Source organism: Marmota flaviventris, chromosome 8 (assembly GCF_047511675.1).
Source record: "Marmota flaviventris isolate mMarFla1 chromosome 8, mMarFla1.hap1, whole genome shotgun sequence".
Lineage (NCBI taxonomy): Eukaryota > Metazoa > Chordata > Mammalia > Rodentia > Sciuridae > Marmota > Marmota flaviventris.
In genome coordinates this window covers 105,600,529-105,628,007 of record NC_092505.1, presented here as the reverse complement: position 1 = coordinate 105,628,007, position 27,479 = coordinate 105,600,529, and the positions used below count along the sequence as shown (strand labels likewise).

General features: G+C 34.3%; 1 protein-coding gene and 1 non-coding gene across 5 annotated transcripts in view; both read right to left on the bottom strand.

The window, feature by feature from the left end:
• Positions 1-726: 726 nt before the first annotated feature.
• Positions 727-27,479, bottom strand: part of Kpna4 (karyopherin subunit alpha 4) — a 69,728-nt gene continuing 42,975 nt past the window's right edge. For 3 of the 4 annotated variants that reach the window (XM_027933688.2, XM_071615513.1, XM_027933689.2), the window contains 9 exons: positions 22,365-22,534; positions 22,231-22,275; positions 18,574-18,705; positions 18,355-18,483; positions 16,746-16,850; positions 13,138-13,209; positions 11,641-11,803; positions 9,222-9,316; positions 727-7,811 (listed from right to left, as the gene is read on the bottom strand). In XM_027933688.2, the coding sequence (XP_027789489.1) occupies positions 7,713-7,811; positions 9,222-9,316; positions 11,641-11,803; positions 13,138-13,209; positions 16,746-16,850; positions 18,355-18,483; positions 18,574-18,705; positions 22,231-22,275; positions 22,365-22,534 (1,010 nt within the window). In that variant the 3' untranslated portion in view covers positions 727-7,712. The remainder of the gene's footprint in view (positions 7,812-9,221; positions 9,317-11,640; positions 11,804-13,137; positions 13,210-16,745; positions 16,851-18,354; positions 18,484-18,573; positions 18,706-22,230; positions 22,276-22,364; positions 22,535-27,479) is intronic. The other variant, XM_071615515.1, reaches the window with a different exon arrangement.
• LOC114091589 (small Cajal body-specific RNA 7) lies at positions 17,708-18,021 on the bottom strand. The gene has a single exon (XR_003582523.1). It is a non-coding gene; the product is annotated as a small Cajal body-specific RNA 7 (non-coding RNA).

Sequence of the window (27,479 nt, the reverse complement as noted above, 5' to 3'; positions counted from 1 at the left end):
AAGCAGCTGAGCCAAGGTTAGAAGCCAGTTAACCTATCAAAAAGGTAAACAGTAAAATAATGGATAAACACCATAGTAATTGTCAGAATTACTTAGAATGGGACTAAATAAAATTGAGCATTCCTTGTATTTACTTCTAATTATTTCTAGCAAGTGAAAGTCTGCAATTTCTATTCAAACAGAAGAAAGCTTATGCAATTTTGTAGTTATCATGATCAAATAACATGGCAATATAAACAAACCAAAACATTCTATTAATTGCATGCTATAGCTGACAAAAGCAGCAATCACTTATTTTTATGGTTTTATTCTTTATTAAAAAACAAAACTATTAACATGTAAAGTTATTTCAATAAGTTGATATATTTCAAAAAATGAATTGTGTCAATAGTATAGAGGACATTAGGTCAACTTTGCTTCATAATATGTAAAATTGGTATTTGAAAAAGCACATGAGAACTGGTAATTCCAGCTACTCAGGAGCTGAAGCAGGAGAATCTCAAATTCAAGGCCAGCTCAGGCAATTTAGCAAGATATTGTCTCAAAAAGTAAAGGGCTGGGGATGAGCTGAGTGCTATAGAAAAATAAGCATCCATCTGGTAAGGAATAAACCATCTTTCCTTCCTACATAAAGCCTTCTAATCCTCAAATGTACTGAGGCAAATTTTAAAATCCAAATTGAAATGACTTTGAGAGGTAGTCACTACAATCAGTTCATATGAGAAGTTCCATCTTTATCACAAATGTTTATTGAATGCCCATAGAACTCATGGTTCCTTCATGGTGTTTACAGAGCTTTGCTTTTATTCTGACCTTGCCCTTAAGGAGCTTACAATCTAGTGGACAAACAGACGGAGGAACACAGATGTAATGAGTGAACAGACTTTAGACTGAAAAATTACCATAAATCTAAAACATACTGCAAAATGAGGGTTAATGGGGATGGCAAGGACGGCAAACAGTCCTGGATGTTTTCCTGATTTCTTGAAGGAAAGAAATCACTATAATATTCAAGGGGCACAGAATGGAAAAAAAAAAAATTCTGATTGCAAACAAAACTATGCTGCTCTCGTTTCTTACTCCCTGCAGCTGGGGAGGATCACAGAATGAGTATGGGGATGGAGATTATGGGCAAACTTTGCTGTACTTTTAGCACCTCTATTACAAGCTACTATTTAAGGTAACAGTTGCCTTAGACAATACTGAACCGGTTAAAAGGGGAGGAGGGAAGGGAGAATGTGAGTTTATCTGCATCAGTTCTATATACACAAATAACAGTTAACTTTAATTAAGAATATTAAGATAACCAAAACTATTACTAAAGAACACTGAACTGGACATAACAATACAGATGTAGCAGAATTAATTGCTAGTTATATAGTGAGAGTGCATCCTGAACATTGTACTGGGAAACACTAGATTTGTAGAATATACCTATTTATGGAGGCAGCACATTGCAAATATAAACTGAAAATATTGGAGATAGAAAATACCCACAATAGTTAAGTTTTATGCTGGGTTGAACAGGGGGTCAATCAAGAAACAAGTAGTATGGTGATATTGTAGGAGAGGGAATAAGGTCATTATTGATTCCCCCACAATTATGAGTCAAAATATGGTTTTCTTTTTGAAAGAAAAATACCATTTAGCAGAGCCCTAGAGTTGGATAGTATCACTTCACTAAAGAGTTAAAAAGGTAGACTGAGGATGTAGCTCAGAGGTATTGTGTGCACAAGGCCCTGAGTTTAATCCCCAGCACTGAAAGAAAAATAAAGAAGGTAACTATGTACACAAGATGAGGGAAGGGCGGCTCAAAGGGCTCAAAACTCAGAGAAATAGAATACTGAGGGAATTATCTGGAAGGCAAGCAACTAGAGATTGTACCATAAAAGCCATGTAGATTTAAGATCATTAGAAATTTTTAACAGTTGTTTCAAAGAATACAAACAGGCTAGAGAAAATCTTGGGTAAAACTAAAATAGCCACAGTTCAGGAGTTCATTAGTTATTACTAGGATTGAGAGTCTCCCAGGGCTCCAAGAGTTGAAATTTAATTCCCATTATGAGGTATTAAGAGGGTGAAGACTTCTCAACTATGTTTAGAGTTGAAGCCTTTGGGGATTTTTTAAGATTAGACAAAGTCGTCACAGTGGAGTCGTGATTGAATTCTTGTAGTGTGAGAAGAGAAGCCAGGTAGACACACATATACACACATGCGATACTCTTGGTATGAGATACTCTGGATCACCAGGACTCTTTCAGCAAGACCACCATCACCAGATGAGGTCCCTTGAGCTTGGACTGGAACTGTGAGTCAAAATAATTAACTCTTTTCTTTAAAACTTATCCTGTTTTAAGGTATTCAATTATCAACAGAAAAACAGACTATTACAACCTTTCGATCAGAAATAAAATATGATCAGGGAAACTAGAATTCATGCTTGAAGAATAATAAAAATGTAAGTAGTAAAAGGTATAAAAATTTCCTTTCCAAAGAACAACACTGGAAGAAACGATGGTCTGTAATAGCAAAGAAACCTTGAATAGGCAGCACATTTAAATACAAAAGATGAAATTTGTGAGATTAGGACACAGAATATAAGTGATAAGGGAATGCAGCAGTCCTCTGGTGAGACGTAGATTTGAGAGTATGTAGGAACATTTTTCTTCACACTTAGCTACTCAAAGTGTGTAGCTGTCAATCAATTTTATAAATACAGTTCGGTATGGACATTCCAAATCAAACTCCCATTACTTAAAGGTCTATTAGAAATGAAGGTTATTGCTAGGTTTAATTTTTAAAGAAGTTTTTATTTTGCCTTGTCCTTGACTATTTTTAATTTTCTTTTATTTTTATGTTGTACTGAGGATCAAACCCAGTGCCTCACACATGCTAGGCAAGCGCTCCACCATTGAGCCCCAGCCCCGTCCGTGACTATTTAATAACAAAATGAGTTGCTTCTAATCACACTGTTTCACAAATAATTTTTTCCAAATTTATTAACTAAAAAATCAACTTGTATTATGGAGCCAGGTGCAGTGGCGTGTGCCTACAGTTCCAACTACTGGGGAGGCCAAGGAAGGAGAATCACTTGAGCTAAGTTAGAGACCAGCCTGAGCAAGACACTATCTCCGCCCCCACCCCCTACTCTGCCCCCAAAAGCACTTTGGTCATCAGTTTATGTTTTGATTTGACCTAAAGCATCAATTTTTTTTATTACTGTGATTGTTTTTAAAATATATTTTTAGACGTTGATGGACCTTTATTCATTTATTTGTATGTGGTGCTGAGAATCAAACCCAGTACCTCACACATGCTAGGAAAGTGCTCCACCACTGAGGCACAAGCCCAGCCCTTATTACTGTGATTTTTTTTTTAAAAAAGTTTTTTTGTATTTCTTTTTTGGTGGCGTTGGGGATCAAACCCAGGGCTTTGTACATGCTTGGCAAGCACTCTATTCCTGAGTTACATCCCTAATCCTAACAAAACAAAATAAAACTTAATTAATGTGCTTATATAAAAAGTTTTAAGTCCCCCTCAACTCCTAAAATGTTCAAAACAATAAACTTGGGAATACTAGATCAGGTGTCTGTCTGGGCAAACTGTTTCCCTTCCCTCATATTAAATTTGATGACATATAATAGATTTTTCCAATGAGTAAATAATCAATAAGTGAAAATTATTTAAGAATACTCAGATAGCTAGACCTTTAAAAAGTCAATAATAATTCTAACTTAAGTTTCATACATAAAAAGGTAAACTCCAGGTAATTGTCTTTGATTAAAGCGAAGTAGACCAGTTTACATACAAGACAAGACAGCAAGATGCAAAAACATTCTTTTTTGCCTTTGGTTCACAAACTTAAATAAATTGAGATTAGTTGTAAATTAATTGGAAGAATCACTGCATGGTATGGTAACAAAGATCTGGGCCTCAATGGCCCTTAAGAGCTGTATGGTCTTGGCCAATCACTTTTTAATTTCAAACTCAATTGTTTGAGGGGAGTGTTGGGACAGATTACTTGTACTCTGTAATTCACAGACTCCTAGAATTCTCTAATAAAACTATATGGAAACTGCATGTGTGTGTGCACTTTTGATGTAAATAGTCCAGTTTTCCTTAGGTTCTCATAGGATATCTTGACCCCCAAATAGGCTTGCAGTGTAAGAGAATAATCACTTCTAATATAAGTTCCAAAAACTTGTATTCCTTCATGATATGTAGAACTCTACAAAGGCTGAGGCTTCCTTGATATGCAAACACTGTGTAATTCCTTGAGTGTGGCAGGTTATGTAAATATAATGGATACAACTAACCCCTGTGATAGAACTAGAATATGGACAAAGGTGAAGGAATTTGGTGGTGTAATTAAGGCTCTAAGTTAACCAAAAGGGACAGGAGAGGGATTTGAGCTAATCAGGTGGGACCTTTGAAAGAAGGCTTGGGTCTTCCTCAAGATCACAGATTCTCTTGCTAGCCGTAAAGAAGCATGCGGCCATGCAAGGAAATGAATTCTGTCCTAAAGGTATAGAAGACGACCCCCAGCTTCAGAAGCTGACTGGCTGACTGTAGCCTTGTGAGGCCCTAAACAGAGAACTGTAGCTAGACTCTTGACCCACAACTGAAATAATAAATACATGTCATGTTTTAAGCCACTAAGTTTGAGGTAATTTGTTATATAGCAATCAGTCTTAAAAGCCAACTTAGCTTAATTTCTGCAACTTTTCCTGAGGGAACTAAAGCAATGGAGTCTTGGAAAAGGCTGTCCCAAGTTACACTGAGGTTACAACAAACTCAGTCATTTTACAATGCCTTAAACAAACAAACAGCCTCAACCTATGAATTGTGGTCAAGGAAAGCTCAAACTAAACAATACCCTACTCCCCCAAATGCTTCCACACGCACTTTTAATGATTAGATTGCTTCAATTATAGAAATGCTCTAGGTTTGGTCCAGAGCAATGAGGAAAGTACTAATACCACTATATCAAACAATTACTAAAATCTTTGAAAACTACCATGGCTTTTCATACACCTTAATATAACATTCTTTTTTAAAATTGTAGCACTGAAGAGGGCTCAGTGCTTAGATAAGGCAGTTTAAGAAATGAAAAGTCAAGAACATTTAGGCTTGTGAGGCTTATTATTCCATCCTCCCCAGCCCCCCAGAAGATGTTAGCAGACTGTGTTAAAAAAAAAAAATCCATTTCCTAGATTGCTGGATTATTAAAAAAAAAAAAGTCGTGTTTAAATCTGTAACTCTGGTACTCTGATGATCTGTACTGAAACATTTCAGACAGAAAAAACCCACTTAAGAATTTCATTAGAAAATGAATGTCTTATAGTTAGAAATATTTAGAACATCAGGAAGACCTTGGAATAATTAAAGATACATATTCTATAAAATAATTTGGCCTATTACCAGCTCATTGGCTTTGAACTACACTACTTCCTAAAAAACAAGAATTATGCAAAGTATTCTTATGTTCACTTTCTAGTAATGTCTTCTATTAAAAAAAAAGCTTTGTATGCAATTTGTAGCCATATAAGTTATGTTAATACTTAAAATGAAGCTCAAGTTGTCTATTTGTCTGGGAGAGTGAAGAAGGCCAAAACCCTGGTTTTAATAGGAAGAAAGCATAATTATAGATAGTGTCCAGACTGATATTACAGAACTTATGAAACTTCTTGTTATGTTGGTTCTAGTTTAAAAAGTTGAAGAAAGACAAGAATAGGAGCCACTGAGTTACACACTTTAACTCAACAGTAATATTTAAAAAAAAAATCCACACATCACACACACACCCCATGTAAAACATTGCTTTAAGTTTTAATGTTTATTTCCCCAAGACAGCCTAGCCTGCACTCTACTTGGATAAATTTTACAAGCTAGTTTTCTGCTGCTTCTAGTTTTAAACTTTAACCATGTTTCTGATGACAAGGAATGCTGCAAAAATACTCTAGTTCAACAAAGAGTTATGATCACAAAATAATTTTTATCCATTCTACAGTGTTTCAGAATTACCAGTTGATTTTTAAACACAAAGTAGATATAGATGCTAATGGTGGCTAATCTGGTATGTTTCTTATAGCAAACTGTTGTTCATGCAACACTTGTGCTCAAAGGGGAAGGCACAGGATTTCCTACAATGAGCCACCTTATAAAGAGTTCTGTTTGTACAAATTAATTTATGTCACATTTAATTTAGTGTGCATAACCTCAAAACTGAGGCATTATTCCAATTTATAAAAACCACTTGCATAACTTTTATGCAAGTTTTAAAAATACAAAGTTTTCTCCCTAAAGTGGCTCAAAATAGATTGTTCATGGCTGCCTACATCTAAGATAAAAAGATTTTCTAAAACAATTGAACATATTAGGCATATTATTAAAGGTGTTCAAACCATTACTTGATTTGTACATCTACTCAAACCTCTTCATCGGTCTTTATTCAGCAGTACATATGCACCAAATTCCATTTTAGAAGTTTCCATATCATTTTCATAGAAAACAAAATTTGAAAACAAGTAACATTTAAACACAGCACGGTATTCTATCACAACTGAAACTTTTTTCTTCTTCTTCTTTACAGGACTCAACAAAATCTAAAAATGAACTATGCTGTAGATTTACCTCATGCAAAGGTCTTTATGTTATCTCTGAAAATGAAAAGAATGGCCTTTTAAGCACATTTTACTGTTTTATACTATTATGGTAACTTGTGTACTGCAACAGTCTATTTTGAGGGAAATTTATGATTTTTTTACATGCAAAAATCTACACAAATTAGTTTTGATGATATGGAAAGCTTTTCATAGCATCAAACATTCATCTGGTGCAAATGCACAGGGAAACCTTCCTGAAAAGTTTTCTGACTTGAGAAGCAACTAAAAGAGCCATACTAGGTAAATAAAAATAGGGGGGGAGGGAGGGACGACAAAACAAAAAAAATGGGGTGAGGGTTTTGGGGGAGAGGGAAATAGAAAACACAGGCTGCAGAATAAACCAATGTCTGCTGCTAAACCGGTCTTTGTTTTTATGTCCAGTGTACATTAACACTTGTGATCTCACTTTGATGATTTACTATGTTTGTTATCAGCCCCCCGAAGGCGAATCAAGCTTGCATGCGTTCACATACAGCACCACAACCACACTCTCGTACACAGTCACTCCAGGACTAGGAGTCTGCTTCATGAGTGAAGAGCCCTAGATTTGAAAGATGAACCTGGCTCTCTATCACCGAGCCAGACATTCATTCAACATTGTCCATTCACACACTGCTTTATAGCAAGGCCTGGGCTCATTTTCTTTGACTTATATGGGCACTCTATTCTCTTTTATGCTTACAAGGCTTGAAGATGACAGTATTTCACTTTCTCCTCAATTGATATAGAGTAAGTCAATGTTCCTTCTCAGGCACTGAAGATCTGTGACCCGTAGCCCTTTTTACTTTGAACAACCTAAATAAGCATCCACGTAAAGTTTTCATTACATTTTGCCACTCATTCTCACTCGCACCCACTCGCCATCTTGACCTCATTTGGGCATTTCCTGTGATTCCAAATGAAATCTTCACATTTTCTTTCCCGATTTAATGCAGCAGCAGATCCCATGAGCCAAGCTTGATGGATCAAACCTTTTTATATATATGTATATATATATATATATATATATCTGAGTGCTGCATTGTACCTAACTTCCACAATATCTTTCTAAAACTGGAACCCTTCTGTTGGTACATTGGCTGATGAATTGAAACCAAATGTTCCACCTTGAATTGCCTCTGGAACAAGGCTAGGATCTTCATCAATCTAGGGGGGAAAAAAAATTAGTTTTAGTTTTAAAGTATACACAAGAAGCATTAGAGTAATTGTTTTACTACCCTTAACAATGGTATAAGAACTAGGTGATGAGTGCCAACAATGTGCTACCATCCTTTGGAAAGTTGAAACACTTTACAATGTAAAGTCTTTTTCTTTCCTTTCAAAGCCACCACTTTTGGAAAGTAAGTGTATTATTTGGTCAATCCCCCTTCCATCTTTTGGGTACTAGAAATTGAACTCAGGGATTTGTACATACTAAGCATGTACTCTACCAGTGAGTTTTACTCCTAGCCCCTAGTTAATCTTTTAATACAACTAGGGACATATAACCTTAAAACAGTAAAACAAGAGCTTGCTAATAGTGGCTAATATTTTATATGCTTTATACTATATTTGTTTTTAAATTCCACAAAATTACAAACCTAGGGTGTGGCTTTTATAACCATGTACATCATTTAAATTATTTTTCTCACAATGTAAGAGAGTAAAAAAGATATTAGAAAACACAGGCCTTGTCACCTTACTGAAATTAGTCACCTAACTACAAATTAGTACATCTAAAATCCCAACTTTAAGATACATGATTAAAGCTACCTGTAAGAGCATGTTTTTCTTGGATTTTATTTCTGATTTAACTGGGCATCATTAATCTAAATAGGCTTTAGTGTGAACATCTCTAAGTAAACAGTCTATAATTTCCTTTTCTACAAATTTTCTACCACATTGTGATTAATGTTCAAATATTAACAAAAGGTTTAGTAGCTTTTTATTTTTTGGGCAGGGGTGGGGATTGAACTCAGGGCCTCCCACATGCTAGGCAAATGCTCTACCACTAAGCTACATACCCAACCCCTATTGTCCTCTTTTAAAGACTTATTCTTTGAAAAGTTGAAAAATCATCCAAGAAATCCACTGTTGGTTGTATTTAACCACTCTATTTTTTTTTAAAGGAGAAACTACTTTAATTTTAGATTTACTCTTTCAAAGAGGCAATAAAAATAATTTCTTAACTCCAACTACTATATGGTTACAGTCTGAAGAAATTTTTGTATATCATACCTTATACTATATAGTGCCTTATCATTTTTGGTGATTTTAATTTGATCTATTATCTTCACATTTGGTCTTAGTCACCAAATAAAAATGACAACATATGCAAATGTATATTAACTAATTGCTATTATAAAGGATATACTAGTGACTCACTCAGTGTTATTAGAAATTTAAAAATACTGAAATATTTGTTAACAAAGCAAGTGACATCACAGTCACATACCTATTTTAATTCAATTGCAGAAAGGACATACATGCATATGCCTCTAGCTTACTATATACTATTTTGTTCAAACTTATTATGTTTTAACATAAAACTAAGAAAACTACAAAATTATTAAATACATCATCTGAAGAGAAGAACTGATCAATGATCTCATAGGCCAATTTGTAGATGTCTTCATTTTCATGATTTTGAAGTTGTTCGATTTTCTCCAGTCCTGCAAGAGATTTTATGAAGTGAAACAATAATATTAAAAAAAAAAAAAAATAGTGACAGGTTACAATAATCTTGAATGTATAACCCAATTTTGTATTGCAAAATTTTTGGATTATAATTTTTGGAACGCTATAGGTAAATCTTAAATATAAAAAGATTTAATTCAGGAAGATAAGCATATTTATTTTAAAAAGATTAACAATCTTAGTGTCTAATATCATGTAAATGCATAAGCAAACAATGGGACATCTATTTATAAAGCAAAATAATAGGTAACCAATGCTTATAAAGAACAATAACATGTAAAATTGCTTTTGTTTGTTAAAAATAAAAAAGCGGAATTCCTGTTTTCTAACATCTGCCAAGTTTTTCTAATGGACTAAAAAGAAACTGAAGATACTGGCAATTAACAAATTTGATCCATAAGACAGCTATTAAGCATACTTAAACATGAAAAAAAAAAAGAGAGATCACAATATTTCAGGGGAAAAGGGATTTTCCCTGTAAACATTAATAAATTTATTATATCAGAGGCAGAAACTTGTTGATCTACAAATTGGATCTTGGAGCAATAATAATAAGAAATTGGAGCAATAATAATAAGACCTATGAAATAAAGTGAAATTGCTCCTTTCACTTATGTTCTTCCTCTATCCATTTCTTAAGTGAACGAAATTACCTCGGGCCCCTATTTCACTCTACACACTCTACTTTTGGTGATCCTTTCATTAAAAAATTTAGCTACTAATTATGGGTGGAGGATTTACAATAATCTGTAGCTTTTGTAGCTTCACTTATTTTCAGAGCTTTACTAGTACAAAATTCAAATGCCTACAAAATTCTACAAGGACATTTAGGCTCCTAAATCTCAAACTATCTAGAACAGTTTGTTAACTCTCCTTCCTCATTTAAACTATTCATCCTACAATTCTTACTTGTTGATACTCACTAAATAGCTTGAAATCTGAGATCTAAGATTTCCTTTTCCTCAATCAAATATCAAAACTCTGTTCATCCATTTCTAAATTCTGTCATCTCCCCTTTGTCTCTGTTATTATGGCCTTCATTTACTCTGGCCTGAACAGTATATGCTTTCCTAATTGGTCTGCCTTCTGTCTCCAAAGGCTCCATTCCTCAGTTATTTAAGCACCAATCCTCTAGGAAAATCCTCCAATGGCCTATCATACCCTATGGCAAAATCCTTTGGGAAGTTTATAAAACACATATTTCTGTTTCATATCTCCAGTGAGGGAGGCAATATTTGAGAATCAATCAATATCTACATATAAAATACCTGTTGTTCATTTTACTAATTCTTATTCCCTAATTAGTTCCTAACATCATTCTCCATTTCCCTTTTTCTAACTGGATGGTTATACATTACTTGTTGTTATTCCAATTGTCACTTTAGTAACTTCAAACATGCTTTACTTCAAGTCTTGATTCCTCCACTTAGTTGATATGGGTTCTCTCATTATTGTTGTTACCTCTCCTCTCATTCACTTTTCAGCTCCTGTCAGAAATACCTTTACTTTTATGATTATTCAAGTTGGAAACATTTATTTTCTGTTCCATAGCCACATTTTGGACTCCCGTTTTCTGCCTATATAAGAACTCTGAGATTGAAATCTAATGTGTTGTTTACACTCTAGATGACTTTGGTGCACAGCCAGATTGGTAACTACTGCCTTACTGAATAAAGTATCTGCTGTGCTATGAAACTTATAAGACTTCAAAGGAGTATGGTTATTGGCTATTTCTCCAGCTTCATCTCTTGGCAGTTTCTACCCCATACTTTGTGATTCAGCAACACTGAACTACTTATAATTTGCTGAATGCTATTTCTCACCTCAGACTTTGCTCATGGTGTTATCTCTGCCTGGAACACCTTTCATCCCTTTTTACTTTATTAATCCTTATTCATCTCTCAAAATCCAGCTCAGATGTCACTTCCTGCTTCTTCCAGGATGGATTAGGTATCCCATTTTGCTGTACATTTCTATTAGGGTAATTAGCACATTAAATCAGTTCATATTTATCTTCAAAACTAGACTACATGCCTGAGGGCAAGGACTGTGTTTTGTTTACCACTGTCTTTCCAATACTTTTAGCACAGGGCCTGTTCAATATAAGGCAACAATTCAGTTACCTAAATACATGCAAGAGGCTGAGCAGGACTATATATAGAATATAGTATTTTATTAATTTCTTCTGTTACTTGACTAATCTAAGACAGAAAACTACAGAAGTGGTATATTAGTCAGAAAATAAAAATAGTTACAAAAAAAAATTAGAATGTGGAATAACAGCTAATAAAGAACTTACCTCCACATTCTTCTATAAGATTGGCTATGGTTTCTGCCTCATCTTCAGCCATTTTTAATATATTACTTAATCCATCGAGTACTACTTGCACAACCTGTGCATCTTTTACAGTCAGTAAGTTGCAAAAAGGCGGGATAACATTTTGTTGAATAAGGTAGGCCACCTAAAGAATTAAAAAAAACATGAAAAAATAAAATGTAGGCAAAATCTGTATATCAAGATGTTTTAACAGAATGCTTTTCACTTTGAAATTTTGAGTACGGACACATGACTTCATCTCTAGGACACAGTTAAAACTTCATTATTAACTTGATTTTCCTTTCTTTTTAAAGTAGCAAGTTTGTTTTCCTTGAATTTAAGGGGGGAAAAAAACTGAAGTGAAAATGAAGGAATCACTCAACTTATTATTTCTTAACATTTCTTTGCTTTAAGGAGTACTTCTTTTGAAAATCATTTCCTCTTTAAAAGTAAGAAAGTAAGCTGGGCATGGCAATGTATAACTATATTCCCAGCAACGTGGGAAGCTGACATACGAAGATCACAAGTTCGAGATCAGCCTCAGCAACCTAGTGAGTCCCTCAGTAACTTAGTAAACCCTGTCTCAAAAAATAGAAAGGGCAGACAATGTGTCTCAGTGATAATGTAGCCCTGGAATCCCCAGCTTTTAAGTTTTAAACCCTATGCACCTCACGTTTCTCACCCTAGTTCCTAGACGCAGCCATCTAGTAAAGTTTAATTTCTAACTGCTGAGGAATTTGCTGTTGCCGATGATTTTTAAAATTTTTGCTCCTGTTGTTCATTTGTTAGGAGAATCTGTGAGACAATTTCTTTCTGCCATATTCACCACCCCCAAAATCTGTTCTTAGTACTGTTAAAAAAACAACCCAACCCTAATTTTAGGCCCCTTGATTTTATTATAGGTTAGAAATTCTTCTAAGATTTCTGGGGATTTGGCACAGTGGTAGAGAATTTACTGGCCTACAAAAGGTTCTAGGTTCAATCCCTAGCTCCTGGACAGGTAGGGGAAAAAAAAAAAATCACCTCTCTTTTTTGATTAAAAAAGGTCAAAGAGTGGGGGCTGGGGTTGTGGCTCAGCGGTAAAGTGCTTGCCTAGCATTCATGAGGCACTGGGTTCGATCCTCAGCACCACATAAAAATGAAATAAATATACTGCGTCCACCTACAACTAAAAAAAAAAAAACATATATTAAAAAAAAGGCCAAAGGATGATATTCTATATGAAAAAAAAATCATAGAAGAGTGGCTGGAAGTATACAGCTCAGCAGTAGAGCAAATTCTTAGCATGTATAAAGTCCTGGGTTCAATCCCCAGTAATATCCCCACACACCCCTCCTACCCCCTGTCCCCCCAAATCACATAATATTTATCTTGCTATTATTTTAAATTGTGGTTTACTTATATCTAAATCATATAATCTGTTTGTACTATTTTTTTTTTTAACACCACTTTTAAGAAATAAGTAAAAGTTAAACTTACTTGATCTTTCCTTCCACTAATTGTTAAGTTACTTATGGCCCAAGCAGCTTCTTTCTGAGTGCCAAAATCCCCCTAAAAAAAATAAAAGCAAAGCAAAAGGCTACTGTTGGCAATATAAGGATAACTAAAGAGAATGTTTTCTGGAATTATTTTTCAAGTGCTTATTTCTCCAGGTTTCCTTCTAGCTTTTCTACATATATATATAATTTTTACTTACTAGGATAAGATTTGTAACATGCAATCTACCCTGAACAAAGGAATTTTCTTTTTGGAAACTCTCCTGGAAACAATTTGACTTAATGTTACTATTCAATGCTATCACATTAAATAAAGATGACAATAAGGATGAAATAAAATCAGTAAAGAAAATTTTGGAAAAATCTGTAACTTCACTACAAAAATACAAATTGAAAAAATATTTAAAAATAACTTAAAAAGATGTGTATATATATTTGTTTATATAAATAAAAAAGATACACATGTGTATGTAAATATTTCTGAATATGTATACATATATGTGCTTTTTGAAGCTATTTATATAATGAGATCTATATCTTTATAATCTCATCTTTTAGAATTTACCAAGAAAATATGGGAATTGCACAGCCAAAAAGTAAAAATCAACTGAAATCTTTATAATAGGAATATAACTAATTACAGATACCTACTAAATGAGCAGTACTAAATGAGGTTAAGAAAATCCAAGTATTTGTCAGTGAAGTTGGTGGGAGTACAAAAAGGCACAGTCCTCAAAGAGGGGGAATTGACACTATATAACAAAATTTACATATGTTTTTGTATATTTCCAGTAATCCTAAATACAACCTGGGAAAAGGGTAAAAACAAAACAAAACAAACCCCTTACAAGCTATTTGTGAAAGCACCACTATTTTCAACAGCAAAATACTAGAAATATCTCAAATGTCATGCATAATTGATTATGTTATAGTGCATCCATATAATGTATTATTCATAGTACTATATAATAAAAAGAAGAATAAGGGAAATACAAACAGGGAATAAAGCAGCTCTCTTTATAATGTCATGAAAGTGATCTCCAGTGTATGCATGAGTATATGTGCGTGTGTATACATGGATATACACACACACACACATATATTTATATATCATGGTAGCACACTCTATAATCCCAGAGACTTGGAAGGCTGAGACAAGAGGATATATATGGATAACTAGAGAAAATGTTTTCTGGAAAGATTTTTCAAGTGCTTATACACACATACCCACACACACAGACACACATTTATCTATGTGCACACACACAAACATACCAGTATCCCGAGGATATGCAGTATATTATTTTCTGTATAAGGGTGGAAATAACCACATACATATCCATTTGCTTCTATTTTAGAAAGAAATAATGGAAGGATAAATCAAAAGTGGGTAAAATGATTAGCTAAAGGAATAAGGAGGGAGGAGCGGAAATGAAAATCAGACCTCTGAATATGTGCCCTGAAAACAAAAGTATATTTTTAACAAGAAATGAAAAACCAAGGTAACATGCTTATCAAAAATAAAAAACAGGGACTGGGCTGTAGATCAGTGGCAGAGCACTTGCCTAGCATGTGTGAGGCACTGGGTTCCATCCTCAGCACCACATAAAAATAAACAAATAAAATAAAGGCATTCTGTCCATCTACAACTATAAAAACAAACAAACAATCTGTGTGTCAAGTTGGTGGCTTAACCACACTCAGAGGTACACATTAAGTATTTCGCTAATGAAATACATCTTTTAGAAATACATCTTTTAAAAGTACATTCAAAGGTTGGGGTTGTGGCTCAGTGGTAGAGTGCTTGCCTAGCATGTGCGAGGACTTGGTTCAATTCTCAGCACCACATATAATTAAATGAATAAAATAAAGATCAATCAACATCTTTAAAAAATTTTTTAAAAAGTACATTCAAAGCCAGGCGTGGTAGCACTTGCCTATAATCCCAGTAGCTTGGGAGGCTGAGGCAGAAGGATCACAAATACAAAGCCAGCCCAGCAAAAGCAAGGCACTAAGCAACTCAGTGAGACCCTGTTCCCCACGTACACCCCCCCCCCCCAAAAAAAAAAACAACAAAATAGGGCTGGGGATATGGTGCAGTGGTCAAGTATCCCTGAGTTCAATCCCCTATATCCCCTGACCCAAAAGTACATTCAGTAGTCAACCCTCAGTAGTCATGTTGTTTATGGCAATGTGACTTGTTATTTTGATACTATAAATATATTTTACATATATTTACATCTCTTCCTTAGGCTGAAAACAATTTTTTATCCATAAGATATATGCCATCAATGGTATGCCTCAAAAAATGTATAACTGTACTGTATATAAAAGATAACCCTATAATATTTGATAGCTTCCTTTCATGATTCATTTCTTCAGAATTCTCATATTTGGGAGAATTAACAAGACCCTAAACAACTTATTAAGACCCTGTCTCAAAATAAAAAAATAAAAAAGACTGGGAATGGGACTCAATGGTAAAGCACACCTGGGTTCAATCCTCAGTCCCTTCCCCCACCTCAAAAATGAGTTCTTATAATGGAAGGGAGAGGAAGGGAAACCAGTTGAGTAGAGAAAGTGGACCAGGGAGAAGGAGATGGTAAGGGAAAGGGGAAGAACTGGGAAATGAAACTGACCAAATGATATCATATGCATGTAGTAATATGTCACAATGAATCCCATTAGTATGTGTAATTATAATATACCAATAAGTCAATGAATAAATAACTTGCTAAAAAAGTTCTCACGATCATCAACTCATCGTCAAAAATATTACCTATTGCTCACTCCAAAATATAGTCTGTATGGGAAAAGCATGATAAATCCTTAATGCTTAATTCTTTTTTCCTATCAGTCATTTTTTACACTTTATAACATGAATACAAAAATACCTGTCACTTATTTTATATTTACTGAAGCTGACAAAAAATTATACCCTTGCCAGGCTCAGTGGCACATGCCTGTAAACCCAATGGCTAGGGAGGCTGAGACAGGCATTTTATATCACAGGTCCTTCATCTATTAGGGTGAATACCTAACTTTTTTGGGAAGAAAAAATACAGAAGGGCCAGAGGTTTCCAAGAAGAAATGAATCATATTAAAAAACTGCTGGATTCAAAAGCTTCAATACGAACACTATTTTACCTGTAATATTAGCATCACTATAGGATCTAATCAAATAAACAAAGAAAAAAAAGTATATATTTAGGGACTGGGAGTATGTCTTAGTGGTAGAGCACCTGCCTAATGTGTGAGGCTCTGGTTTGATTCCCAGCATCATAAAACAAACAAGTTAAAAAAAAAAGGAAGATTACCTCTAGATAGGGAATAGGGGTGGGAGGGAAAGGAAGAGAGAAGGGGAATAGCATGGATGGTGGAAGGAGACCCTCATCATTATACAGAATACACGTATGAAGATGTGAATTTGGTGTTAACATACCTTATATACAATCAGAGATATGATAAATTGTGGTATAAAGATGTATTAAGAATTGCAATGCAAAAATAAATAAATAAAAAATAAAGCAGACTATATATTATATATAATCCTTTCCCCTTATTTAGATGTGTACAATATGATCTTCTTACCTTATCCAAAAGGTGTATTATCATTGGTACAAGATTGGCATCAATAACTGCCTGTACCTGCTGTTGATTTCCTGCAGTGATGTTAGAGAGGAACCACACTGCTTCCTGTAGAAGAAGATCCTTTCAATATTTCTCATTAAAATATAAAATCTGTATCTGAACTAAGAAAAAAAGCATTTGTACTGTGTCCAAATGATTTTACTACTGAGTAAACTCCATAATAAAAATCTTGGGAATTTCAATTCTTCCCCCTTTCCATATATTCTTTGAACAAATAGCTAATGGCCCCTAATCCAAATCACAATGAACTAACCCTTCTAAAGAATTCTCAATGACAATGCTCCCAAAGAGTATGACTCCAAAGAAGCTTGCATGGTTGGATAAATACCCAAAAAACAATAAGCTGTAAAAGAAATTCAAAACTAAAACTTTTATAAATGACAATCAATAGCCTTCTCTCCTGTAATAAGCTTTATTGTCTATTCTACCCTTAGACTCCTAACCAAAGTAGGTAAATATCAACTATTCATAACAATGGAGACATCAGAAATAAAACAGTGGGCTGTTTTAGTTTATTTTATAATACTCAATCATTTGCACCATTTCTCTGAAAAGCTGAAGTGGACCCAGATGCTTGACTACTTTATTGGTCTACCTTAATAATCTTGTAATGTTATCTTTTATATTACAATGGTGCTATACTTTTGTAAAGGTGATGGTCATCCCAAAGTGTTTTAAAGTTTCAAAGATAATAAATGCAATTACTAAAGCCACAGTTGGCATGAAATAAGATAAAATATCTACCTATATGCTATGTAGGATATTATCAGAATTTTCCTAACTAAAATTTATTAAACTTACCTATTTTTTTAAAAGGGAAACGTTTTCTCTATTCCTACAAACTGTTAAAACATGTTTTGTTCTAAAAAATATTAGCATTGACTACTATACAATAGGCTCTTTTGGATCAGATCACAGGACCATGTTTAATGAACCTGTTAGAGATTTTAGGGTGCTGGGCTAGTTAGGTGAGCTGCTTTGGGGTTATAATCATTGGCAATGTTGTAAATCAACAACCCCTATTATTTCTACAACAGCCTCAGATGCACTCCAATATCAGCATCACCATTCAGTGCCCCCTTTCCATAGCCAAAAACACACACATACACACACACAAACAATTAACTACCATAAAATACTAATCTAGAATTAATATATTAAAAATTTTCAGTCATACAACATTCAACACCCAAGTATCTCCATTTCATCATTTCCAAAAGAGCCAAAAAACTCCACACTATAAATGTGGGTGTAGCTCAGAGGTGAAGCACATGCTTATAAGTAGATCATGTGAGGCTCAGGGTTTAACCCTCAGCACCAAAGAAGAAAAAGAGAACAAAAAAAAAAAAAAAAGAAAAAAGAAAAGAAAAACACTTGTGCAACTTATTTTATATATGTAAAAATTATATACCAATTTGTGTTTCTAAAGAGTAATATACTTTCTCTTGATACATACATGACAGTTTAAATTAATAACATTACAGATACTTCTGGGACCCAAATTATATAAATGAAAACTACCAGTTTAATACTATTTTAAAATACTTACTTTATTAATTTTCTCTTTGGGATGTGTCAGGAGTGCTGGAAAGTGTGAGAGGGCATCACAGTTCAAAACTACTTGTGTTTGTTCATCAGTTCCAGTAACAATGTTGCCCACTGCTCTAAGTGCAGCTGTCTGAAATGTAAAAAGATATGTCTATCTTTGAATGCCATGTTTAAAGTAACTAATGGTAAGAAAACATGATTTTATCAAGAACAAACTTACCTGAACTTTAACTTCCTGGTGGCTGAGTAGAGGAACCAAGTGAGGAACTATTCCAGAGTCTATTACCATCTGTATCTGTTCATTGCCAGCATCAGTAAGATAAGAGAGGGCCCAGACCGTATCTACCAATATCTAATAAATAAAAGTTCCAACAGTCTTTGAATATTTTCTCATTGCAGTAATTTTTACCCATACTCCTAAGATTGTTCTATTTTCTTCTCTTACCATAATTCATTAGAATCTTTATTGTGCATCATTTAGCCAAATTCAGAAGTGTAGGTTAATTATGGTCCCAAATCCATGCCAATATCTATTTTTAATTCACCAACCTATATATGTACTACAAAGCACATGAAATAGGAAAAAAAGTAATTTTCTTTCTCAAATGCTCAGGCTAAGGGATAACAGGCCCACAAATATTGTAGCTTATGTATATAGCTGGAAAGACTATAGGTATCCAACATGCACAATGGTTTAAACATCTATACTATATGGATATACCATACAGGTATACTTAAAGACAATATTAGTATTAGTTTATAGTGGTATTAGTTTTATAGCAGTTTAATCTTCTCCAACTAGTTTGCATTGCCTTATAAAACTGGAGGCAACTTCCTAAATACAAGAAAGACCCCAAAGCTACAGATCAAAACATTAAAACAACAAGCAAGCAAAAAAAAAAAACTTTACACCAGCTGCTACTCAAAAAAAAAAAAAAAAACGGCCTACAAATTTTTAGCGAGTATATTCTGAAGTGCAGCAGGTCATGTTTGATCTTTCTTTCTTTGGGTGTTAAGTACCAATTAGAAATTATGGCCAAAGAGTAGTATCACAACTATTTAACTGCTGCATATAAATACAATTATTGACCAAAAAAGTAAGAGAAAAAGAAAGAAACCACAGGAAAGATAACTGTGCCTGGAACTTTACTTCCAAAATCTTTCTTGAATGTCAACACTGTATCAAAGGATAAGCCAGAAGTTTAAAACTTTTAAGATTACAAACAAATGTTATACTTTAAGACAATCAAGGAGGCCCTAAAAAGGAGACAACAGCACTTTGTCATTATTCTTTCAGAAACTCAAGAAAATGCTTAAGGATGTGTTTCAATGTAAAAGAAGACATTCATGAAAATAACTCAAATATACTAGTATCAATATACGTGAAACAACTATTTCAATTTTCAAATGGAACTATTTCTTTTCCTGTAGCGTTAACAGAATCTGTTAATACAGGCCAAAAATTTCAAGTTACTTGCTCATGACTGCACATAAAAACCTGGCATCCTTCCCTTTTTAAAAGTCTAATGCTAAACATGTCATTCATGTGCTCAGATCCAACTTACAACCCAATTCAAACTAGATCTCTAACATATTTTTAAAATTTTAATAAAAATAGTTATACATGGACACAATATTTTGTTTGTGGTGCTAAAGATCGAACCCAGAACCTCACATGTGCAAGGAAAGCGCTCTGCCACTGAGCCACAACCCCCACCCTCTAGCATATTTTTTTGTATCAAAGTTTACATTCTACTATAAGTTTTCTAACTGTAACTACAGCGTAATGTCAGTGTAATGGCACTGTTCGTGAAAGCAGTTTTTATAACATCTTTGATGGCATAATTTAAGAATTTATTGTTAGAGCTTATCTAAGATTTTATTTTTAGTTAAACAATATTTAGTACACTACATTATAAGAAGAACAATGCAAATGAATTCCTCCAAGATACATCAAAAATAAGAAAAATGGAATTATAACCTCATCTAGATTGGAGTGAATAGGCAGAAAGAACAAAATATACTGCTAAGTAAAGTCAAGTAAAATGCCTGATTTTCCAAAAAAGATATAAACTTGGAGATTAATCTTCCCCGTGAATCTTTCAAAAACAAAATACTAAAATTTGTAATTTAACCAAAATTTTCGCTATAAGGAGCCAAAAGCAAAAATTGCTTGTTATATATTATATATATGTATATTTTTAAGTCCTAGACTATCTGGAGCTTAAAAAAACATTTTTTTTAGAGTAGAGATCATGTTTACCTATGAATTTTGTAAATTATGTCATTACTTGCCACAGTATATTCTATCTTTAATTTGCCTTATGTGCTTTAGAGAAATATATCCCTAGAAACTGGGCAACAACAGCTTAAAACTGGTCACCATATCAAATGTTTATCTTTTTCTTTTTTTTTTGAAAGAGAAGGTCTTGCTATGTTGCCCAGGTAGGCCTCAAATTCCTAGAGTCTATTATCGTCATACCTCAGTTTCCCTAGTGACTGAAAACTATAAATTTGTACCACTAAACTCAGCTGCTGAACTTTTTTTTTGGTGATAATATTCGAGATTGAGCCTAGGGACACTTACTTTACCACTGAATTACACCCTCAGTTCTTTGCATTTCTTTCTTTCCTTCTTTTTTTGAGACAGAGTCTTGCTAAGTTGCTAAGGCTATTCTCAAACTTGTGATCCTCCTGCCTCAGTCTCCCATGTCACTGGGATTATAGACAGGCAACTTTGTGCCGACTATTTTTAAAGAATTCCTGATTGTCACTATATATTCATGTGTTTTTCCTTACCTACTATATTGCTTGTATGGGTGTGTGTGTGTTTGTGTGTGTGTTTTCTTTTTTTCTGCTGGGGATTGAACCTACCACAGAGTTATACCCCTAGCACACATTCTTAGTTTAACACACCAAAGGCTAGTCTGGCTGGTCTGGCTTTTATAAGCAGTCACAGCAGTTTTCCACTTTATTTATATTCCCTGCATTGTTTTTTCGTTTGTTATTTGTGTTAGTAAGAATAAGCAAGATATCTTTGTAATGTCTTTAACATTACAAAGATTTTATCTTGCCTGTACTGACTTTTCTCCCCTTGTTAGTTGGACAACCAATAGTTCTCCCTATACTAACTGAAGCTAAAAGTCACTATAACTGGAGAAACAAAGTAAAAACAGAATTAAGAGCAACTGATTTTCATGTGTACATATGGATACAAACTCATGCATATAAGCCAGGCACAATGGCATACTCCTATAATCTTAATGACTTAGGAGACTGAGGCAGGAAGACACCAAGTTTAAAGCCAGCCTCAGCAACTTAGGGAGGCCATAAGCATTTAGCAAAACCAATTCCCCACCCCCCACCCCCGCCGCCAAAAAAAAATGTGTGTGGGGGTGTGGGGGCTGGCGGCACCTACCAGGGATATGGCTCAGTGGTTAAGCACCCCTGGGTTCTATCCCTGATACCAAAAAATAAAAAAAATTCAAGCATGTGAGCACCAATATTTCTCTTTATCTTTCAAAAACAAAAAAACCACCATATGCATTCAATAGCCAGACTGCCAAAATGAGATTCCATAAAAAGTGCATAAATATAAAACATGATCTTAGTGAGAGTGATTACTAAGTGCCAACTTTATAATAGGCTCTATTTCTTTACTGAAATTGTATTTTGTGACACAGGAAAAACAGAGTAAATAAAAAGATACCAGATATGCATTGTAGGTCTTAGAATAGTAAAATCTGACAGAGAATACACTATCATGATCTTGATATATTTTTTACTCTACGTCGCATGGGGAGCCCTACATATACAAACATGCACATATACACATACATGCAGGTAAAAAAATATATGATGAGGAACATTTACTCACATTTACATCTGTGTGATGTATTAAAACACAAAGGGCTGGAAGTATCTGAGGAGAGAATACACAGATTTAAAAACAAATAAAAACATACACATAATAGTAACTAATTTACTTATTGATTTTTAAAATTTGTTTACCTCTTGAATGGTTTCCATTGGTGGTGGTGGGTCTTTGTGACGACATAAGTTGACCATAACCCAAGTAACATTTCTTAAGAATGTTATAGGAATAGATGGACTTATGAATGAAAGTAAAGGTTTCACAACTCCAAGACTTATGACATAATCTCTACACTGTGGCCCGTCACCTGTAGAAAAGATTAATTAATTAACAATAAGCATTTTTAGAAAACATAAAGCACCAGGTACAAAATGCTCCTTTAAGTATTTTAGCCAGAGTACAATTCAGTTTTATGCAAACGTTTTAGCAATAAGACAACTAATTTCATTCTAGGTCTTTTACCTAGAGTGCTAAGGTATTCTTTTGCACATTATTTACAACTTCAGCCTTATAAGCTGTCAGTTATAAAATATATTTATGCCAGTTGAACTCTGGAAGCCTAAGTCTTTAAAAATAACTCTGTGAACCAAGAACCATTTCTTTTATTTTTCCAAAAATCAATAGAATGCTTAGTGTAACACATTTTCATCTAATGAAAAAGATATATCAACAGTTGGGCATGGTGGCACATGCCTATTACCCCAGCTACCCAGGAGGCTGACGCAGGATTACAAATTCCAGGGGAGGATGGGCCACCTAGCAACATCCTGTCTCAAAATAAAAATAAAAAGGGTTGGAGATGTACTTCAGTGGCAGAGTGCTTGCCTAGCATATGCATGGCCTGAGTTCAATCCCCAGTAATACCCTTCTCCTCCCGCCCCATGTGTAAAATGCCATTAAAAAGAAAAAATATAGAGAGAGTTCATACTTATCCACTATCAGAGAACCAAGAGTAGGGACTATAACTTATAGCTTTAGAAAACTATGTCAGAAAAAAAAAAAAAAGGAGAGAACTAAATAGTAGTAGAGTAGTGATTTCTGAGCTAAAGCCCAGAAATAATAATTAAGCAGAAACTGTGGGTACAGGATTCTGTATTTTAACAAGCTCTCCATGTGATTCTGACAACACACTAAAGTTTAAGAACCAGTACTGTAGATAGCAGTCAAATTTAATTTCTATATCTATAGTGTGTCACTATAATTTCTAATATGAAGCAGCGATGAAGTATTCCCATTAAAATAAAGACCTTTCCTTACACTACTATATCTGGAGATAAGAAAGCAAAGGAGTAAGGATCCCTTGCATATACAAATAATGTAATTCCTATAGCAATAGTCCCTATGCTGGGATCATTTTATAGAGAAAATCCTCCCATTAAAAAAACAATCATAACCATGCCATTTTCCATGCTGTTCCTTTCAGAGGACAACAAAGAGGTACATCACATCATGAAGGCTATATTCCACAATCCAAAGCCAACATCATACTGAATGGAGAAAAGCTGAAGGTATTTCCTCTAAAAACAGGAACAAAACAAGAATGCCCACTCTAAACATTCCTATTCAACACAGTTCTTGAAACTCTAGCCAGAGCAATCAAGCAAGAGAAGGAAATTAAAGAAATATAAATATGAAAAAGAAGTCAATTATCTGTTTGCTAATGACACCATTCTATACTTCGAAGATCCAAAAAACTCCAGAAGACTTTTGGAGCTGATAAACAAATTATTCTGGATAATACAAGATCAACATACAAAATAAATAGCATTTACATACCACAATAATGAATCTGCTGAGAAAGAAATCAGGAGAACAATTCCATTCACAACAGTTTCAAAAATAAAAAAACAAACAAAAGGAAAAAACCCAGAACTCCCCCCAACTCCAAAATCTTGGAAATAAATATAACCAAAGAGATACAAGACCTCTACAATGAAAATTATGGAACACTGAAGAAACAAATTGAAGATGACCTTGGAAGATGAAAAGATGTCCCATGTTCTTGGCTAGGTAGTATCAATATGGAAAAATTAGTCACATTACCCAAAGTGATCTACAGATTGAATGCAATCCCCATTATATACCAATGATTTTCTTCACAGATATAGAAAATACAGTACTAAAATTCACATGAAAGAAAAAAAGACCCAGAACAGTCAAATTATACTATGATGCCAATAGCATAACACTGGCTGATCTCAAATTATACTACAGAGCTATAGTAACAAACCAGCATGGTATTGTCATAAAAACAGATGTGAAGACCAATGGAATAAAACTTAGAAACAAGCTAACATAAATACAGTCATCTGATCCTCAACAAAGGGGCCAAAACCCTATGTTAGAGGAAAAAATAGCTGCCCTCCTACTTTTGGAACAGAGGATTGAACCCAAGGGCACTTAACCATCGAGCCATATCCTAGGCCTTTTTATTAAAAAGAAATTTTAAGGGTCCCTGTAAGTTGCTGGGTCTGGTTTTAAACTTGTGATCCTCCTGAGTAGCTGGGATTACAGGCATTTACTACAACACCCGGTTGAAAAGATAGCCTTTAAAAAAAAAATAGCCTTTTTCTTGGTGGTGGTGGGGGGCAGGGATTGAATTCAGGGACACTTGATTGAGCCATATCCCCTATTTTGTCTTTTATCTAGAGACAGGGTCTCACTGAGATGCTCAGTACCTCACTTTTGCTGGGGCTGGCTATTTGATCTTGTGATCCTCCTGCCTCAGCCTTCTAAGTCGCCGGGATTACAGGTGGGTGCCACCACACCTGGCAATAAATAGCTTTTTAAAAAAATGATATTGGGAAAACTAGAAAACCACATGAAGAGGAATAAAACTGGATCCTTACCCCTCACCCTGTACAAAAATCAACTTCAAGTGGATAAAGATCTAGACAAAACACAGGATCATTCCAACATATAGGCATGGGCACCAATTTCCTTAATAAGATTTCTCAAGCTCAAGAAATAAAGAACCAATAAATGGGATGGCATCAAATTAAAAAGCTTTTTTACAGCAAAGGAAACAAGAGCATAAAAAGAGTCTACAGAATGGGAGAAAACCTTTGCCAGCTAGTATTCCAATAGAGGATTAATATGCATGATATATAAAGAACTCAACCTCTCCCAATAACCCAACTGATAAATGTGCAAAATGATCTCAACAGACATTTCTCAAAAGAAGAGAAAATGGCCAATATATGAAAAAATGTTCAACATTTTCAGCAATTAGGGAAGCACAAATCAAAATCACACTGAGACTTCATCTCACTCCAGTCAAAATGGCAATCATCAAAAATACTAATAAGAATAACTTCTGCATGGAAATGGAAGGAGACCCTCATTGTTATACAAAATTACATATAAGAGGAAGTGAGGGGAAAGGGGAAAAAAAACAAGGGAGAGAAATGAATTGCAGTAGATGGGGTAGAGAGAGAAGATGGGAGGGGAGGGGAGAGGAGGGGAGGGGGGATAGTAGAGGATAGGAAAGGCAACAGAATACAACAGACACTAGTATGGCAATATGTAAAAATGTGGATGTGTAACCGATGTGATTCTGCAATCTGTATACGGGGTAAAAATGGGAGTTCATAACCCACTTGAATCGAATGTATGAAATATGCTATGTTAAGAACTATGTAATGTTTTGAACAACTAATAATAAAAAAAAAGAATAACTTCTGTCAAGGATGTGGGGGGGCAGGGAATACACTAATATACTGTTGGTGAGATGCCAAATTATTACAACCACTTTGGAAAGCAGTACAGAGATTCTTTGAAAGTCTAACAAGGGAACCACCATATGATCCAGCTTATTTCACTCCTTGGTAAATACTCAAACAAACTAAAATCAGCATACTATAGTGATACATGTTTAGAGCAGCACAATTCACAGTAGCCAAGTTATAAAACCAGTCTAGTTCCTGTCAACAATCAAAAGTAGAAAGAAAATGTGGTTTATATACACAATGGAGTTTTAGTCAGCCATAAAGAAGAATAAAATTATGCCATGTGCTGGTAAATGGATGGAACTGGAAAGCATCTGTGAAGTTAAATAAGTCAAGAGTGGAATCTCTTCTAATATGTGGAAGAGAGACTAGGGAGGAAAGAGAACAAAAAGTGTGTGTGTGTGTGTGTGTGTGGGGGGGGGGCCCTACGTGGGAGACCCTTATGAAAATAGAAGGAACACCAATAAAGTAAAGTCAGGGAGTGTGGGGAAGTACTGGAAAATAAAATCTATGAAATTATGCTATGTAAGTATGAATATATCATGATAATTCCTGCTTTTATATATAATTATAATTAAAATAATAATAGTAGAAGGGAAATCAGTAGAGTAGAGCAAGTGGATCAGGAGGAGGGAGGAGGGAAAGAAAAGGGAAGGTACTAGGGAATGAGATGGATCAAGTTATGTGTATGTACAAATATGGCATAATGAATCCCACTATTAAGTATAATTATATACATTAATGAAAATTTAAACAAAAAAAGGCACATCAAAACAATATTAGTTACTTCCATGCAAGAACAACAATATATCTGTGGCAAGAGTAACTCAGAAACCTCACTTACTGAAATAAACACACCTATAAGAAAGGTGCTCTCTCTCAATAACATCTCTCTCTACATCAGGGACACAGAATAATTCAGACCCTAGATTTTTTCCCATTCTCTACTGAAGAGAATTCCTTGATTTTTTGAGTTTGGATGATCTTAGTTCCTAATTCTTGAAATATTAAAATTATCTTTAATTATTCTTTATAGAATTATTTATCAGAGAACACCTAATAGGTATAGTAATTGTGGTTGTGTTGTGCAACATTTAATAAGCATTTAATACAACATTTAATACTTCCTACTGATTCATGGTAGGAGATACCACTGTACTTTATAAATTACTAAATTTGAATGTGATAAAGTCTGTAAAAGATTAACAAAAAGTCATTTTAAACTCAAAACTTCCATTAAAGAGGAAAATTACTGGTTTAAGTTTTGCCACCATCCCCGTTTTTTTTTAATATTGTCTTTGATGGAGAAAGGTGAGAAATAGAATGGATTTCAAGATAAAAAACGATAAAATCTAAATCATATTTTATAATTCTTCAAGTAATTTTAAAGTTGACTATATATAAACAGTATTTTAAGCAACAAAAATGTTCCTTCTGTTTTTCAAAGGCTTTATACTTACATACAAAATTTCTGGAAGCTTTCTCACAAAAACAAGTACTGAAGACAAATTGTTTTTCGTTTTC